Source organism: Halichoeres trimaculatus, unplaced genomic scaffold (assembly GCF_033239565.1).
Source record: "Halichoeres trimaculatus isolate MK-OKI-2021-1 unplaced genomic scaffold, fHalTri1.1 fHalTri1_scaffold_11, whole genome shotgun sequence".
Lineage (NCBI taxonomy): Eukaryota > Metazoa > Chordata > Actinopteri > Labriformes > Labridae > Halichoeres > Halichoeres trimaculatus.
The window spans coordinates 21,288,941-21,308,456 of NW_027437189.1; the positions used below are offsets into that span (position 1 = coordinate 21,288,941).

A 19,516-nucleotide genomic window follows, 5' to 3' on the forward strand; every position below is an offset into this window, starting at 1 on the left:
TGTTCAGCAGTAACTGTGTCATCATAAATGTGCAGGTTATCGGTGCAATATGCACTAATATACTGGCATATCGCCACAGAGGCTGGCTTTTCAACTGTGCCCTGGTAACAAGCTGAACCATCCTCCTCCTCTTCTGACCTCTCTGGATCTTGTTCATTTATAGTTTTCTCCTCCCAAAGAAGGGTCTAAATTTCATGCATCATTTCTTAAGTGCTGTGTTTCATTGCAGTCATTGCAGAGATCGCCTCCTCATTAGTTCTTAGAAAAACTGAGCCTCTCCTGCACGCTCTTTTTTTTAAAAAAAACAGGGTTATCTAAGCTTTAACCACTTTCAATAAGTTCATTGAGAAGATTTGCAGGGAGATATGATGTATTTGCTTGACGCCACCCTGTTGGTTGTAGCTGCCTTTTGCAGCAGCTCTCTCTTCCTTGTTCATTTCTTGTAATTTTTTCGTCTCTTTTTCGTAATCTTTGTATTTGGAGTGGATCATTACTTTGTATGGCTCAACCAAACTGGTAGTGTCTTCAGTGATATTTTTACTACTTTTTCTCCTGTGTTTGTCTGGAGATCCTACATGTAACCACGGCTGCATTGTTAACATATGAACTCAGCTGTTAGCAGCCTGTAGCATGTCAATGCTAACTGGTGTAAGGCCTGATGTCTTCCCACAAGGTGAGGAGAAGGAGGTGAGGATGACGTGCTGGTTCTCAGGTGTGAGCTGAGAAGTGACGACATTGATCTATCCTTCCGTCCATCGTTATTGGGAACATAAGATCTATCTCCAATAAGATGGACGAGCTAACCGTGCTAACCCAGCAACAGAAGGAATACCAGAGGGAAGAGCAGCGTCACGCTATTCACAGACATGGCTAACGAAGCTAACATCAGACACTAACACCATGTTGGCAGAGCTTCACCTGCTGTGAGCAGACAGGATCCAGGAGACAGAGACTGAACAGACTGCTGAAGAAGCTCAGTCCTGGACCCTGTGGAGGTGGAGGCTGGCTGAACTGGACAATGATGGACAAGCTGTCATCATCTATTTTCTCATGGTTTTCTTGATTGCTGCTGTGACTCATGAATTTCCCCTTGGGGATAAATAGAGTATTTTCTATTCTATTCTATTCTGATTCTTTTCTGTATTTAATTTATGGTCATAATTTAGAGCTGTAATATGGATGCAGACCTTATATTTATGTTTTGGTTTTTTTAAATACAAACCTCCAGACAAACGCAGGCTCGACATGATGGAACCAATCCAGCTGATGCTCTCTGAAGAGCCTCCAAACTCATCTTGGAAGGCCACAAAGAAGATCCCAAAGCTCTTTAGTGTTCCCATCACTAGGACATTGACCTGCACACAAACACAAACACAAAAAACACTTATATGTGTAAAAAGTATGTGTAGTGTATTCAGAGATATTCTTCCTTCAGAGTAAATTTGTTAAGAGTTTCACATCCTCTTCTCCTGTCTCATTTAAATAGACAGGAGATAAAGAAACAATTTACCATCTTGGTCTGAGTTTAATTTTTTCCCAGCTTAAACCCCGTTTATACTGCATTGGGTATTCACGGTTCATACTTTGATCACAGAAGTTAAGACTCGAAGCAGTTTAAGAACAGCTGTGGTGAATATTTAGATTTAATGTTTTGGTGTTTGAAATGTGACGGGTTGTCTAAGATGCACATACCAGGAAACAATGCAGCACCACCATCCAGCCCCAACCTCCATCAGGAGGATCCTCATACTGGATCTCTTTTTCCTTCTCCTTCTTTGAAGTCATGGCGTCTTTCCTGAACAGGTTCATGCCTGCCTAGGTTTTAGAGCAAAAAGACAAGAAAAAATGTTTAAAAAAAATATTAAGTAAAGGATGGGTTATCAGAAGCACTTGTCAAATTATGTTTACAACAGGAACAGCTCTAAGCAAACAGCATCCATTGGATAAAACCAAGTTGTTACAAGTTCTTTACAATTTCAATAAAAGTATTTGTGTTACTCAAGCACATCAACCAGCTCCTCACAGTAATATCTGGAAAGAAGACTTCTTTCTACAGAGCTGTTGCAAAACTGGATAGGGTCTGGCGGGAATTATCAGTGAAAATCATGCTCGTAAACTACTGTGGGTGAGAGCGGTGCACTCTTTGGATGAGAGGACAGCGTGGATATGAGGAGAAGATGTGAGATGACAGAGGCACAGCGAGACGCTGCAAGTCAGAAAAGTTCAGGCAGCTCACACTCGAACTGAGGATGTGTCGTGGTTGTTCAGAGAGTAAGAGCAGCGAGATCATGAAAAAAGACGACAGAGATCACTGACAGGATTAAAGGATGGAGCGCCTGTGACAAGGCGATGTAAAAAAAATATCTTTTCTCTGTTTTTTTGATCAAAAACAGGAAGAGAGACATAAAAGAATAGAATCCACTCTTCTTAGGTCTTTTTTGTATTAACATATTCATAGAAAATTTGGGTCTTGAAAGATCATTCAGGATGCTCTGGAAATGGCTGGCAGCCAATGAGTTAATTTGAGCTATTCAAGGATAAAACTAATTTTTTTGTGGTTTATTTGTCATTGTTACGTCCTGGTACATCCCGATCCCACAGGGCACGCTGATGCTGTGTTAACTCTTGAAACCACTGAGCTGTAAAACAGGAGAGTTACAGTACAGCTATCTCTGGTTATATTTCCACCTCTTTTGTGCACATTACAGTTCCTGAGCTGGACTGATTGACTGACTATCTAAGCTGTGTTTACATTAAGTGTCTGTCACAGCAAGTGGAATAATCAATTACACCTCTGAACAGTAGAAGCTCCCGGTCAGCATGTTGCAGCCCGGCTGTGACATGATGCTGCTCAGATGATCAAGATCATTTTCTAACTTGGTGATATTTAAGCTGGCAACCAAAAAGCTGCAGGTCTGTTTCAGGAGGCGGTAAAACCAAACTAACTCTTAAATCAGGTTCATTAACTCATATAAAAAGATATACTTAATTACCCGGCTATTGCAGTAAACCTGCTTTGGGTGAATGAAGTTTGAGGTGAGTTACTTTAAATCAGGGGTGGCCAACCTGCGGCTCGCGAGCCACATGCGGCTCTTTTCCTCTCGCTGTGCGGCTCTTTGATCCATTCATTATTGTTATAAGTAGTGGTGTGCCAATCAATCTAAGATATTGATGCCAACTTTTGGATCAGTATTGATTGATACTTGGGTGATGAGATTGATACTTAAGTTTCAGTTTCTTTTCTCTACATCACACATGTGCTCATTGTTATCTAGATAAATAGATGGATGGAACGTTGTCTTTTCTTCTCTAAAAACAGTCTTTGACACGGCTCCAGGTACAAACTGAAACACGCTTACAAACGCAATAAATGTCACTTCAAAATTTGGAAGTGTATTGATTTTCATCTTTAGTCCTTTCATTTATGAATGAGAGGAAGTGCATTTTTGATGTGGCTCTTTGTAGTACCACAGTAGTTTTTGTGGCTCTTGGTCTCTGACTGGTTGGCCACCCCTGCTTTAGATGGATGCCAAATTATTCAAACTAATAACTTCTAAATGTTTCTTCAATCTTATGCAGTTTTGTCCTCACAGGGAGCGTTCCTTGAAAGAGGATATTAGTCCAAATACGCCTCCTGTAATACACCTCTCCTGAAATTTTACATGAATGGTTTTGTCATAGCATACCAAAACGTGCTCACCATGTACTTCTAGGCCTGACTCTCTGTTATCTTTACACTGGGGGGTAAAGCAACTGAGTCAACCACTGAACGATTCCAATTTCCAATACTGAGGTGTTTAAAAAATCAATTTTGTTTCCATGCTCTGTTTTATTTCAGGACATCACAGTAAAAGAAGTGACTTCATTCACAATTTGTTGTCACATCATCCTCCTTCCCTTTGTACAAATTGTTAATGTATGAAATCTTAGCCATGACCTAAGACTCTTTGACCTTTGACCTTTGACCATCACTTCTTGCCAGCACAGAGGCATAAAACGTCTCTTTGAGACGATACAGTTTGACCCTTTGTTTGATCCCTGACACGTGGCTTCAGCAAAGGTATGACTTGATTACTTAATGTCATGTATGGTGTGCATAATGTTCCTGTGTATACATGTGTCCGCACATGTGTATGTACATGAGCTTATGTGTAACTTATGAAGTTAAGACTTAAGCCATCTGACTGCAGCTGTTGGAATAGACCTTTGCTCTTGCTGTGAGGGAAGGTTGTGCCGCTGATGAGAGAAAACAGGGATGAACTAAAGATTGATGCGCCACCTGGACAGAAAACACCAGGGCGTGAAGAAGACTCTCCTCCTGGTTTAAGAGTTATTAGATATTCTTAATATTTTCAGACTGAACAGGAGAGTTTGATGCGTTTGTAGCATTCATAGTGGCAATAAACAAAACCCAGCTCTCTTTATACACGATGTGCTCTGTTGGCCAATCTTAGCTGTTGACTTAAGTGTGTTAAATCTGTTTCGTTTAAAGGACACAGATTGTTGAGTTGAATCACAAACATTCAAAATTCTTGTTCTTAAATTCGAGACACAGTCGTCCTCTAACAAGTTTTGATCAAACAACAATCTAAGTTTTTGAAAACTTTTTGTGAAGGAAAAACCTGAATGGTGAGAAAGACATAGCCCCATGAACAAACACATGTATGAATCATAATTATCAGTGGATTAAAATAAAATGGAAACACACAAACTCAGAACAGGTAAAAAGATGGCATAGATGCTGGTCTCCGGTGAGACGGGCATAGTAAGCCTGTGTTTACCAGCAGTCTTTTGTTGCCTATCACTACCTCAGCCTGACTTAGACATGTATAAGAAGCAGGGACCAAATTAGGCAGAGAACACAGAGCGGATTAGAGGGGGAATGAATTGGGCCAGTGTACTGTGAGGAAAGTATTTCCCCCCCATGTGCTTTTCACAAGTTGAGTGCTTGAGTGCATGTTTGTGAATGTGCCGGGGGTTTGAGAGTTTGAGGGAGGAGGGGACTGGAGATCAGCGCTTTGTAGTGAGGTTTTAACACCGTGTTATTGCACGTTTTCACCACGAGTTTCTTGCTCCAACTTTAACATTTGGGTCCAGTCTAATATTTTACGTAAGTGAGGTAACATAGGGAGTCATGTTCAGGAAAACCTGGCTCTGCTTGGGCACAAAGATTTCTGGCAGAGGGAGGAAATTAAAATGTTTCCTTTTGAAAAGTAACCACAAAACAAAAAGAAAAAAGAAAGAAAGAAAGGAAAGAAGCCACAGATCTCTTCCCTTCCACCTACCAGCCTACTTCTGTGTCCAAATCTGTGCATTTGGTCTAAAGTATCACGTGGAAAATTCTGTTTGGATGCAGAGTGACATACAAATATGAACTGTGACCTCAGGGTCAGACATATGTTTCAAGCGCATTAGTGTCCTCATATAACATTTGCAAAAGCTGATTTTTTCCCTCAAGAATTTAAATCCAGAAATGTTTACATCCATGTTTAATACTTTATAGCCCTACCCTTCGCTGCCTTTGCTGGCACGTTGCTGAATATCAGAGAGTTTTCGCCAACTTTTCACCAGCCGTCTGAAACCATTGTCAGAATTATGCAACCTAACTACAGCTAGTTTTATGTTTGTCATCCGGGACCACCTCTATAGAGCTCTGAACTACAAAAAGACAACTAATTCTCGGAAAATGGGTTCTGCATTTTGAAAGAGATCTTTGCATTCATTTGGTTTCCAAATCAATACACCGATCAAAATGTGTTTACCATGGACTCAAAAAAAAACGGACGTCTGCGTGCTCAGCTTGAAGTGAGGCTTCCACAAAAACTGCTCCCCCTGGTGGCTGGCTGCAGTACAGGTTAAAAAATTCAGCTTTCCAGCCATTCCAGATGGGCTATGGTCAAACTTTAAAAAATTAAAACACCTCGTAGAAATGTTTCTCACGTCCGATTGTTGTGGTGATTTGAAGATATCATTTGGCTGTCTTGTATTCAAGCCCTCTTTTTCTGAAAAGTTTCGTTTTCATTAATTAAACCAGGTTAAAAACCAGGTTAAAAATGAGGTTTTATATCACGTTTAGCGATGATTGACAGCAGCCGTTCTCATGTATTTTTTTCGGGGATTGTAAAAAATGTCTAGAGGTAGAGTCAAGAAGTGTTTAGACTCTTGAAAGAAAAAATTATAATAATTTTGTCACCCGGCTCCACTCAGATTCTCCCAGAATCCCTCACAGTCTCTACTGCACAGACTCTGGCTGCAAACTGCTACAATGGTGGCGCCTGTGACGGGGGAATTTTGTCTTCAAAACCGTAAAATGATAAATACACACTGTCCACTCTACATACAGTCTATGGTCTTTACAAATTTACGATGGAAACTATTATGAAATGCAAGATAGGAAATTTTAAACAGATTCAAAATTTGATTCATAGGATTAGATGATGATCTAATAAGATGTAGCAATTACAAAAAGTCAAGATGCAAAATGTTGGAACCAAGTAGACCCACCAATGGGCCAGCATCACAGACAGCAACAGAGGTGTTACAGAGGAGAGGCGAGATCACCTTGAGCCAACCAGGCAGAGGTGACCAGCACTGTGTGAGTACGTGTCAAAATGAGTCTCTTACACTCGGCAGAAGGTTCACATTGAATACATGTGTAGGCCTTCGCCCAGGTGCAGGAGCTACATGATCAAATGACATGAGCTACCGAGTTTATTCAACGCTTTACTTTTGCATCCCCATGACACAATGTAAACTGACACAGAACAGTTGTAACGATGCTGTAGTTGTGCTCTAGTGCTGTGTAAATTCACTATATAAAAAGAGCGGCAGACCTGAGCGTCAGATTTCACTTTAAATCCTTTTCTCTCTGGCTAAAGACTCTTCACAACAGCCGTAGTCGCATGTTGGGATGAGACAGGAAGAAATGTTTCTATCATGATTGTGTGTTTGTATGAGAATATAACATTAATTTAACAGTGAAATGTGTTCATTGTGGTTTCTACACCCAGCCATGGCTCTACTGATGACAGATTGGAAGACTAGAGGGTCAACATCTGACTCCTGCAGTCTACATGTCAACGTGTCCTTGGGTGGGATCCCAAGTTGCCCCTGAGGGACTTTCTCCCTTTTGAATATGAAAGCTGTGTCTCATTCCAGGGGAGCATCAATGAAAAGATGCATATCAGGAGTAATCCTGTTTCAGAGGTGTGTCTAAAAGTTTCCAGTTTGAAGATTTCTGAAAAAGCTTCTGGCGGGTGTCCATTGAGGTGGCCTAACCGGTCATACTGTATGAGCCACAACATATCAAGAGCATTGAGATAGCCGGTTCTTAAGCAAAGGCAACGAGTGTGCTTTAGACTGTTTGACTGATTGGTTTCAACACAGCAGAACAGCAGGTGATACAAATGTAGATAGGAAGTGAGAGCCTCGAAACTCAAAATCGTCTAAAAAATATAGGTAAGGTTGGTTATGTAAGCTTCTTATCCAGCTAACTACCTGCTGCATGGTGGCAGGATCGACATTGTTGTAGACTGGTCTCAATGATCAAATAAAAGGCTTCATCCCTCATGGTAGCGTGGTTCAGACCCTGAATCACACAACTTGGATGTTAAAGCACCTTAAGTGGTGGCCTTAGAACAATATCTTTTTACATGTGAAAAAATAAGGATGTAAATCAAGTTCAGGAAGGCTGAGATCAGAAAGAGAAGAATTAATGATCAGGTATCTGAAGGACAAAATCAACAGTTTTCAAAGTGCATTGTTAATTTCAGCTGAAAATCCTTTGAGTCTTTACTAGTCCGCGTCAGAAAATCAAGTGGGCAACCTGCCGAAGTTGCTGCGCTCTGTAGAAAACTACAGCTCATCATGCACAAGTGTCAAGACAACACAGAGGTTGAAGTGTTTCAGAGTTAAAGTGTAAAAGATAAGCACTTTTGTGTCACTGCCATTGACTGCATGTTTGAGACAGGTGAAACAAGTTCAGCGAGAGTCATTTTCAGGACAGGTTTTCTGAGCTGTCTGCTCTATTGATTCAAAGCCAATAACTGTAACAAATTCAGATAAATGTGCCTCTTTTTGTCTTGGTAGTTGTCTGTGTCAGAAATGAATGACTATCAAAAAGGAAGAAAGACTTGTTTGGGATTTCCCTGTTGCTAATGTTTGAAAGACAAATAAGTGGTGGGGAAAATGATAACTGTGATGATGAAGAACAATCGTTAGCAAAGTATAGTAATGAAAAGTAACAGGCAGGCATGCAACATTTTTCAGTGTTGTTTTTTTATCATCGGTCTTGAAGAGTTAAATCTAACTCTTCTTGTTTTTTGTTTTAATGGAGCTGAACGGGTTTTCGGTGCAACTCAACAGGTTTTTTTCAGGTTAGGTCAGATCAGGTTATCTAAAGTTATACGGGATCACAGAATAATATTGACAAATGCACTTCCTCTCACACACAAACAAAATGACATAAAATGAAAATCAATACATTTTCAATTTTTAAAGCAAGATATACTGTGTTTGTAAGTGTGTTTAAATTGGTACTTGTCAAAGTTGTGTTAAAGACAAATTTCTGCTTTTACTGCAGAGGAGACTACGTTTCATCTATCTATCTATCTATCTATCTATCTATCTATCTATCTATCTATCTATCTATCTATCTATCTATCTATCTATCTATCTATCTATCTATCTATCTACGAGCGCATGAGCAATTGAGCACATGTAGAGAAAAGAAACAGAAACTTAAGTATCAATCTCATCACCCAAGCATTGATCAATACTGGTCCCAACATTGGCATCAGTATATCAGTATTTTTGACTAATCATCACAACACTACTCATAACAATATATAAATACCTATATTTCTTTACATGAATCAATCAAAGAACCACACCCTAAAAGGCAAAGAGCCACATGCGGCTCACGAGCTGCAGGTTGGCCACCCCTGACTTAGAGAGTCAGATAGACAAGTGAGCTGTTTACCTGGATCTCCAGCAGCCAGTGTTGTAATGGAGTCATCAACCCCTGTCTCTAAGCCAAGTCTCTATCCCCAATGTCTAAGTCTAACCCCCTAAAAAGATTCTAAGTCAAGACAGAGTTGGGTCTTTATTGTCTGGACAAGAGCTTGAGTCTTCTAGGAGTTGACCCCTCTGCTTGAGACAACTTTTGGGCATGAGCTGTTACCCAATAAGAGCACATGAATGTGGACATATGTTCCAGCTGTTCCTCAAGACTGAATAAATTAGTAAGACATCTTCTCCAACACTCAAGTCACAGCTTGGGTCCAAGTCAAAGTCCAAGTCTAACAGTGCCAAAGTCCAAGTTGCGTCACAAGTCCTGAAAATCAGACTCGGGTCCAAGTTCTGGACTCAAGGATTACAACACTGGCAGCAACAGCATCAGCAGATCTTTAACTTTTCTAAGGGGACAAATGTGTTGAGTTACCTCCTCTGCAGCTTTGGTAGTTTGCCTAACGGCTCTGGAGCTGAAGAGTTAACTCAAGCGGTCCTATTGTCTGAGTGTCATCCTCAGGCTAGTTGAAGGGCACTAGTAACTCTGCACCAATACTGGATTTACACCTGAAAAAAGAAGCAGACAGTCATATGATAAGAACATTATAGAAAATAGAGCATAATTCAGACAAAAGCATATTCACATCAATTGATCCTGTATGCCGTTTGACAGTTTGTAAGATTCAGTTTTGTAGAAATGAGTGTAACATGTGTCGCTTCATTAAATAGTTCAGAGAACCAATGTAGACTTTTACGTGCTGGTGGACAAACCAGTTAACTCTGAAGTTACAAAAGTCATCACACCCCATAGCAACATAAGCTGTATTTTAACAGGAATCAAGTGAACATTTACTCATCAAAAAAAAGAACTTTAGTCATTCTTAAAGCTAAAATCATGTTCAAGTTTTTTTTCCCTAAATAATTACCTTGAGGTTACATTTAGTTTTTCATACACCTGAGCTCATACTGGGATGCAGAGAAAGTGCTTCACTCAGCAGTATGAACCTGTGTAGCACCAAGAGGAATGTTTCATTCAGCTTCCTCCACAAACAAAGTTGGCCAGATGTCTGCCTGCTGCTGACTTGAGCTCTCTCACCACATCCCCACTGCAGAGGAGAGTAACCACACCTGCAGAGAGCAGGAAAACCCCCCCCCTCTCCTTTCCACCCCCACCCGACTAGGTCTGCAGGTTTAAAGGGTCAAAAGCTTCACCCTGTCAGTGTGCATTCTCTTTTTTTCCCCCCAAGTTTAGTGTACAGCCTGTCAGAAAAACCTTTGCAAACAACTTTTTCAGCTACCTTCAACAAAAAGATCTTTCATCGCTCACATTAGCATGTTGACACTGCCGCACTGATAGACAGCTCACCAAGAGAGCTTCCACATTCATCATCTGCAGACATGTACTTAAGTGAACAACCACAGCCTAGAAGAAAAGCATTTAATCCCTAATTTGACATACTTCTGTTCTTTAAGTGAGTTTACAACAAAGACAAGATCAGTCTCATGTTAAGAGGCATAAAAAGTGGGTCAAACAAGAATCTTGCTTGACAAAAAGTTGGACATTTGCCTGTAAGACTTCAAAAAAACTCCTCTTCTGCATCTTGTAGAGACTCCACAGGACTGCATATAGTGGAGTAAATCTGCTGACATCACTGTAACAGTAGACCTAAGATATTCAACATACAGCATGTCCAGAGCATTACTTTGTTAGGTGATACACCTCTCTGCAGCATTGCTGTCCTCAGACTGTAAACATTTGCTGTTACTCACACAGTGGTATGAAGAGAAGTACAGTCCTGTAGAGCCTCACTCACCAATCAGCAGAGGTGAACAAGTGCATGTTGTAATCCTTACTGAACACTTGTGTAGAGTTAAAAGGCTCACTGAAGGATACTCATTTTCTTCTTACCCTGAACACAGGGTTTGTGGCCATGTTCCAATTATGAACTGAACTTTTAGCTCATATTTCAAAGGATATTACTGTAGAATTTAGGTTTCTCCATATGGATTTGTAAGACTGATGAAGAAAGAAAATCCTGTGTTTCTTAAAAATTGGTGAACGTCTGTTACAAAATTATAAAACTTTGTCTTTACTCTTTATTTATTTCTACTTGATCGACTTTTTCCTCAATTAAACAATCCAAATCTACAACCTTGAGCCCCCTGCTCCCTGACCACAGCAGTAGATTCAGAGTAAAGCCAAGCACCACAGCTGAGAAACGGTGAGATTATGTAGTAAACACAAAGTGTTCAGCTGAGAGCTTTTGGCTTACACAAACCGTATTATTTCAAGGAAGAGAACAGGGAGGTCTTACCCTGTGTGGCTGTGAGTTTGTTGTTATCTGCACTAAACAGGCCTGTTGCATCGTGTCCACTCAGCTCAGCTCAACTTTGCTGCTGTGGGAGAAAAAAAAAGGGGTCGTTTAAGAGGATGCGTAAAATCCAGGTACTCTGGAGGTGGATCTCAAGGACGGGTTATTGGGAAATTATCTGAGGAAAAAAGAGTCAGAAACCTGCAGTGACGCAATGTGAGAGAAAAGTTTGGAAACCCTAAATAATCCTTTAATTAAAAAAGTTTGGGGGGGATTTGTACTTAAAAAAAGTTTGCCTCTGACAAAAGTATTATAACAAAAAAAGAAAAAAGAAATGTTTGATTGATAGAAATTAACCTTAATGTCATTTCAGCCATGGTCTAGTAAAAAAAAAAAAACCTTTTATCTGGACTTTAGTTGTTAGTGAAAAAAACATCTCACCTGAAAACTCCCCCGGTCTGAATTTTTCATCGATTCCGTTAAATAAATTTGTCGCTTGAGTTTCGGTTTTCCAGCTCCGGGTTTGTGCGTCCCAGGAAGGCGTGCGCGTCGCCGGAGATGGAGCTTCTGGAGGAGAGGAACTGCTGCGGGACGTTTTTCTCCGAGGATGAACGTGCCATAACTTTGACTCTAAGAGCGAGCCCCTCTGAGTTGCATCTCACATTTCAGCCTCCACATCGCTACCTTGTGCCGAGGAACCGCAGAGAGCAAAGCCTCCACACTGAGGAGGGACACGTGACTGAGGCGTAGCAGTGAACCTCATCTGAGGGCTCAGGGGGGAGTGAGGAGGAAAAAAACGCTCTGCGGTCAAAACATCAGAGCCACCCTAGAGTTAAGTCCGGGACTGCCACCAAGACGCACTGCTGTACGCCGCACACTGAAAACTATGTGCTGGGTCGATCAGTGAATTAAACAACAAAGCTGTCCTTTAAAGTCACCCCTTAACACCTTTCTACTGTCAACTATGACATGTTACCACAAGGAACAACTTATGTTGCTCCATGGAGGTTCAAATGATTGATTATTGAAACCTGCTTTCCTTCACATTATGTATGTATGTATCCATCACAGCTGACAACTGACATTATAAATTTAACCAGGAAACACAGTACAGTAGAAAATAATGACCACTTAACACTCTGAGCATCAACGTGGGGTTAAAGTTTATTGAGTGCTTTTATTCTTCACATGGCTGCATTAGAGTAATGAAAATGTTAACAATAAAGGGCCTAAAGCAAGAATTAACATGACAGGAAGTAACAGAAAGCATGGCCCATGACAGTAAGCAGAATAGCAATGACAGGTTGGCAATATATTACATAAACATTTTCTTGAAATACTAATAAATCACACAAAACATGAACTTTCTTGTTCATTTTCCAGTGGAGAGTCTGAAAGATACTGACAACGCAACATACATAGAAGAAAACAGATCGTGATACTTCAAGATCCTGTTATTTATTTATTTATTTTATCTATTTAGACAATAAAACTTGTTAGTGCTGAGGATGCTTTTCCTCAGGATGCTATCTTGTGAACTGCTACTGTAATGGTCCCATGACTCCTCACCAGAATGTTTCTACAAGAATAAAAACACAAGAAAAATCATGACACGAATGCTTACAGTCTCAAAATCTAACAAAGAAAGAGAGAAGTCAACATCTTTTCTTTTCTATCTTCAGACCCTGAAACTAAATCAATCTATGTCATTCACCTCAAGCATGCACCCAAGTTTTATTATACAAGTATTATACACCAATATAATCAATAATTTAAATAGTTAAAATGGAATAAGCAGATGATTCAATAAGAATGTTACTATTACTGGATATGTTACACAAATATTGTCAACATCATCTTTATAGCCGTTGTGGCATCTACACCAGCGACACACAATATGCGTTTTTCCAAAGTAACTTCATTGCCAAAATAACAACATATAATAATAATAATAATAATAATAATAATAATAATAATAATAATATGAAGAAGAAGAAGAAAAAGAAACACCAAAAGGAACTTGATTGATGCCTTGTTGGCGATCTTTCACTTCATTCTTACTTTGTCACTTGGCAAGTAAAGCAAAGCTGGAGACTCTGTCATTCTACATTTTCAGTGACTGTGAAGTCCAACATTTGAATGACATCTTTACAGTGATGACAAGTATTGGCGATGGGGTGAGGTCACTGGTGACCAAAATCTAGGATCTGAATCTATGAGAAGTTTTGTCCAGAAGGTGGCACTACAGCACTGCAGAAGAAAACATGAACCTTTGCCAAGGCTTGAAATTTAGTCTGAGGTACAAGCAGTGGGTGCTCAATCTCTGATTTTGGATCAGTTTCAACAGTTTTTCTTAGATTTATTGATCTCCTAGAGTCTTAATCAAAAAACACTACAGCTAGACCTCCTAAATTTAAGAGTTGGAGCAAAGGGGGGGAGATGAAAGTTAGATACCAAAAAAGAAAAAGGGTGTGTGAGTGCTCACCCTGACTCAGACTCCAGACACACAGTTGGAGTGTCTGTTGGGTCTTTGGTGAGGGCTGCAGCTTGTTTGGCCAAAACTGACACGACCCCTCCATGTTCGTCAGACAGGGAGCCCCTACCTGGTGATGGGAGACAAAAGAGATTGCGGGTCAACATTCATACATAAATACACACACCACTAGGGCTCGGTATTGCCAAGAACCTCACGATTTGATTTGATTTGATTTCCATTCTTTAGGTCGCGATTTGAATTGATATCGATATTGATTTAAATGCACTGATTTTCATGCCCCAAGTGAACATATGTGGCATGTCACCCTCTTGTTTTGGAGCAATAAAACAAACCTAACGCCAGACTTTAAAGCTGAATGATCTGGCTTTATGATGCTGCTGCTTTGGCTGCCATTTTTGTTGTTTGATCTGTGGTGGCCCTCATCCATACAACGCAAAAAACACACACAGTCCCCCTCACTTGCCAGGAGATAAATTGATGCAGAGGATTTGCTGAATCGATATTGAATTGGGCAAGGAAATATTTTGATGCATTGATTCATCAATATTTTTACCCACCCCTACACACCACATCTATGAATTCATTTGTAATTTAATAACTTTCTGAGGAAAAAAAAACACATATTACTGTCACATTACAGTGCCTTTTAAGCCTCCCGTTAAATAATGGTTGAAGATTGTGGGTCAGCCACATTAACTCAAATCACTTGAGGAATCATGTGATACTTAATAAAAGTGTCATACAAGTAAAAGTAAGTAAAAAGTTCTCAATAAACTCCAGTACATTCAGAATTCAGCTGCCTGTCTACTTACCCACTGATGCTCCCGTGATCACATCCCTCCTGTTCTTCAAAACCTCCTTTGGCTCCCCATTCCCTAACGCATCCAGTTCAAAGTCCTTCTACTGACAGTCAAAGCTCTTCATAACCTGGCCCCTAGCTATCTTACTGACCTGCTCCAGCCCCAGAACCCACCCCCTTTGTCTTGGCTCCTCTGAAAGTAACCTCCTTTCCCCAACACATAGGACCAAGCACCAAACCTGACAGCGCTTTCATCATTGCTGCTCCTTCCCTATGGAACTCCTTGTAAGGAGGTGTAAGGAGGTAAACCCAAACACACCTGCGAATGCTCTGACCTTTCTACATTTAAATCCCAGCTTAAAACTCATCTTTTTAGGACTGCTTTTAACTGTTGATGCCTAAATCATTGTGTTATTGTGTTTTGTTTTAATGTGCCATTTTATGTTTGTTTCGCATACTGTAAAGTGTGCTTGAGTACTTTAAAAAACACTACACAAAATAAATTCATTTGGCTGCATGCAAGACAAGGAAAGAAGTGTAATGGTGATTAACAAATCACTGCTTTAAAAAGCTGTTGGTTTCATTGACCTCGTGGTGAAATTAAGCTATGGTTTCTTAAAAACTCGAAATAGTACCTTAAACTGACAAAATAAAAACAATGACATGAAGCATGAGGTGTGTTTTGTGGTTCCTGAAGTATGAGGTGTTATTAGCATGTTGCAACCAGGCCTGTCACGATAATCAATAAATCAATTAACCGAACGATAAATAAAAACATCCTCGGTAAGTGTGCCAGCCTTGATAAACTGACACGTGCATGCATGTTTGTTTTCCTCCTCTCTTTTGACCAAAGAGGCTGAATGAGAAGATGGCTCACTACGTCTATCTTTCCTAACATCGGGGTGCATAGGTTCTACAGCAGATTTAGCAGATTTATAGCGGAGTGAGCATCTGTCAAAAATGCAATCTTTGGCATCTTTTGCACCAGGGCTGCTCCCTCTTACACACAGAGAGAGCTGAAGCAAGCGTCCTGAGGGGTAAGGAGGAAACACACACTAATATGAGTGACGGCACAAAAGATACGGTCCATAAGCCGCCTGCCACAGTCCCAGCGTGGGAATATTTTGTTTTTTTATCAGAATGAACAAAGTGTGAGCTCATGAACACCAACGAGCTGATATGTTGCATTTGTTTGAAAATAGTGGCGACGAAGAAGAAGAAGGGGAGGTGCAGCGGAGCCTTGTTCTTTGACAATCTGCACTTACTGAGGCTTTTGGTCTGCAAAGTAAATAGAAATAAAAGCGCCAAATGGTGGGCGCTCAAAGACAGCTACATTGCCAAAGAAATGCAGCCCTTCAATACGGTTGAAAGCCAGAATTGTTAAAAATGTTTGACAGACAGTACGGATTGACTGGGAAAAGTACATGTTACAAACAATTCAGGAACTGTATAAACTCCCTTTTATTTAGGCTATAGTTTTTATTGTTGTTGTTTTTTTTTTGAGTTTCGTTTTTTCTTTAGAGACAGGGTCTATGTTTTATTGTTTTTGATTTGTGTTAATTATTTTCATTGATATGTATTTTTTTCTAAAAGAGAGTCCATTTCATTTTCATTGCATTTTTTTTCTCTTTCTTGTTTGTTAAATTTGTTATATTTTTTGTTTAATTTATTTATTATCTTAAGAAATTAAATTTTCTTGCTTTTGACATGGTGTACTCATTTTGTTATCCCATTTATCATAATTACATCAGTGAAAAAATTGAAAAAATCAAAATAATATTGACAATAATATCGTCTACAGGCAATGATATTTTGGAAAATTATCGTCTAGCAAAATTTGTTATCGTGACAGGCCTAGTTGCAAACAAAATAGTCAGATGAAAACCTGTTACCAGAGGCACAGTGAAGAGTTGAATAAAAGTCCCATCATCTTACCAAAAACAAGTTTTAGTTTTATATTATAGTCCCAGTTAAGTTTGTAAGTAGAATAGGTGTCTTGTGGATACAGAAAGACACCAAAGCAAACATTAGCTAAGAGAAAGCAAAACTGCAGCTGGAATTTTATTTGGCTGAGCTTCTTGGCTATGTTTGATTAGCCATGAAATATCTTTCTGAATTTTTGGCTGAATGTATGTCTCATGAAAAAAAGTGTTGCTTAGTTAAGAACTTGTCTTTTGTAGAAAACTGTTCCACACAACATATTCAGATGAAGCTTCTAATGTGCGTGGTAATGTGCCATATCATTGTTTTTTCGGTTCATCTTCTGTTGGAGTTTGACGTGGCCTCCTCAAGTTAGCCGAGTTCCTCTTGAGTTAACTGATGTTTTTCCCCGTTCACAGTAAAGAGCACACTTCAGTTGACTTTTTACAAACATGTCCGCAAATTTTAGGTACAGTAGTTATTGGCTTCGTGTATACTTACAGCCCAAGTTGTGTCCTTGTTGATCCGTACAGAGTACCCCGACGACAGCTGGATTTTTCATACTGCCAAAAACAGAAACAAAGGGTCATTAGCAGCTCTTAAACGCACCAACCGTTAAAACAAACCTAAAGACCGTCTGGTAGTAACTTACGTGTCATCAAGATGCTGTTCGAGTGTTGACTCCATGATGAACCGTCGTATGTAAGTAAAAAAATAAAATTTTCTGAGAAGTTTTGATGTTGTGTTGACTGGCTCTACAAGACTTCCGCATCGAGTCAGGTGTCCGTCACGTGCTACGGGTGCCTGTGAGGATCAAACCACACGGTGCAACATAAAATTAATGGAACTTTAAAACAGGGAAATCATTACTGATTAATTCTTAAACAAATGGATAGATATATTGAACTAAATATTGATGGAATAGATCAATAAATTGATCATTTTATTATGTGTGTGAAGAAAACACAATTATTTTAACCATTTAAACCATTTATCCTTGCAACACTTTGTGGGGCCCTATTGAACTATTTATACTATATGATGCATAGTCTTGATATACTAGCTCACAGGACAATCATTTTATTTTCCCTAGCTTCTCTTATGAGGCCAGATCATTACTGACCAAATTCATTTCTAAACTGGATCATATTATACAGTCTAGATGAGACCCTGCCCACACTGAGTCGTTTTATCATTCCCTTTATCACAGCCCCAGTGAAAATGAAAACTGACTGTTACAATTGCATGGATATAAAGGTATATTGCTTTTGTTATTTCCTCTTGCTTTATATAATTTACTATAATTTTATTAAAAAGCCAATTCCCAACTTGTTCTCATACATTTCATGAATGTGCAGATCTTATGTCTATGACAAATGGGCTGAGGTTTCCAACCACAGCTTCATGTGCCAGCCCTCAATGATATTCAAAAAGATCAGGTTTGAAGGAGAAAACCTCCTGAGCTGATTGGTGAGAGCATTTATCTGCAGGATGAACTGTAAATCATTTAACAACATATTGTAAACTTAATAAACACATGTTCTTTGTTCAACTCAAACTAAAGTTTGTATTTGAATGTAAAGTAAGAAACTTATTACGTGCAGTTTTTTGTTGATGGATTTGGTCAATATGTTATTTTCTAAAGATAGCTGGAGGCCAGTGCTTGGGCTCACCTCCCTGCATGAATTCCTCTGCCTGTCCGAGGACAGAAAAGGCTTCACTGCTCCTGCTGATGGGGCAGAAATGGGGGAATTTAATTATGTGGCTTCTGCATCGGGGGAATCCATCACCTGCACAGCAGCGGGGTAATGTCCTGCTGACTAACCCATGGGGTGCGCTCCCTCTCTTCTAATACTCATATCTTATCCTCTCCTCTTTGCTCAATCATAACTCTCTGCTTGCAGTTTAAATCAGACCCTGGACGTTTGATTCGACAGCTGGTTGGCCATCACTGTCCCAGCCTGCATGTAGGCAAACACGTACTGCAAGTTTATGCAAGCAGATTCATCTGCATGCTCCATATCATATGGGATATGTTCTTCACGTCTAAAACACAAAAGCATGATCAATCCTAAATGAACGGATAATATCATTTACAACAACTTTAAGTTTCCAAATGAACCAAAACCAAAATAGGGATCTGACATAAAATCAGTTTATTATCACCGTATCATAACTGAACTATTCAATACGACTAATTTTTTTTATCATGTTAACCATAAGGTGGCCATAAATCTTAAGGAGCAATGTGTAATTGAGAATTTGCCCAAACATTTTCCAAAGGCAGTGAGTACAAAAAAATATATGAATGAATGTTCAAAGCAGCTTTGTTTCAGCTGAGCAAAGAATTAAACTAAGTTATGCCCTCACCCAAAATGAGACACATTCTGAATACATTCTAGTGTTCAATTATCTTTAGTTATTAATAATAAGTTAAAATGATAAACTTCATACAGATTGCAGAGTGCTTGGTGCGACAGCCTATCACTACAGGCCTTTTTGTTGTAGATAAACACAGACAACATCGCACAGCAAGGCACCATGGTACACATGCAAGAATAAAACTTCCCACCCAATAATGCTCCTCATGAGGCAGCCTGCAATTTTGTTAAACTCATTAAGCAGCTGTGACGGTGATTTGTTTTGTCCTGTTTGTTTCAGACTGACAAATAACTCTGGGTTTTCTGACACCTGTAACCTTTCTCTCCCACAGAGGTGCTGTGTTCATTTTAATGCCATCCATCTTAGAACAGCCCTCTATACTTTTTGTGTCACACTGTTGCACTTGAATGATGTCAGCCTCTCCCTCCAGCAGATGTATAGTCAAACCCTAAAGCTCCCGCAGAAGAGCCACCATCACCGTCATCCAGATGAGTAAGATGACGAAGCTTCTGAGGAGACAGGCAGCGAGGGCGTGGGGAGATCTGAGACATTGGTAAGGATGGATGGGAGGGAGGGGGGAGTCCTGGGTGGGGGTCT

The 19,516-nt window shown here is 39.8% G+C and overlaps 2 protein-coding genes across 2 annotated transcripts in view; both read right to left on the reverse strand.

Annotated features, from left to right (window-relative positions):
- The window catches only part of slc16a4 (solute carrier family 16 member 4), a 29,048-nt gene extending 16,817 nt beyond the window's left edge, over positions 1-12,231 (reverse strand). The window contains exons 1-5 of the mRNA XM_074681077.1: positions 11,763-12,231; positions 11,325-11,406; positions 9,443-9,576; positions 1,693-1,815; positions 1,223-1,355 (exon numbers count right to left, since the gene is read on the reverse strand). Of these exons, the coding sequence (XP_074537178.1) occupies positions 1,223-1,355; positions 1,693-1,809 (250 nt within the window). The 5' untranslated portion in view covers positions 1,810-1,815; positions 9,443-9,576; positions 11,325-11,406; positions 11,763-12,231. The remainder of the gene's footprint in view (positions 1-1,222; positions 1,356-1,692; positions 1,816-9,442; positions 9,577-11,324; positions 11,407-11,762) is intronic.
- Positions 12,232-12,478: 247 nt separating this feature from the next.
- lamtor5 (late endosomal/lysosomal adaptor, MAPK and MTOR activator 5) lies at positions 12,479-17,344 on the reverse strand. Its single transcript, XM_074681909.1, has 4 exons — positions 17,190-17,344; positions 17,039-17,100; positions 13,807-13,924; positions 12,479-12,900 (listed from the first exon to the last, which is right to left on the reverse strand). The coding sequence occupies exons 1-4, from the start codon at positions 17,222-17,224 to the stop codon at positions 12,840-12,842; spliced, it is 276 nt and encodes a 91-aa protein (XP_074538010.1). The 5' UTR covers positions 17,225-17,344; the 3' UTR covers positions 12,479-12,839.
- Positions 17,345-19,516: the final 2,172 nt, after the last annotated feature.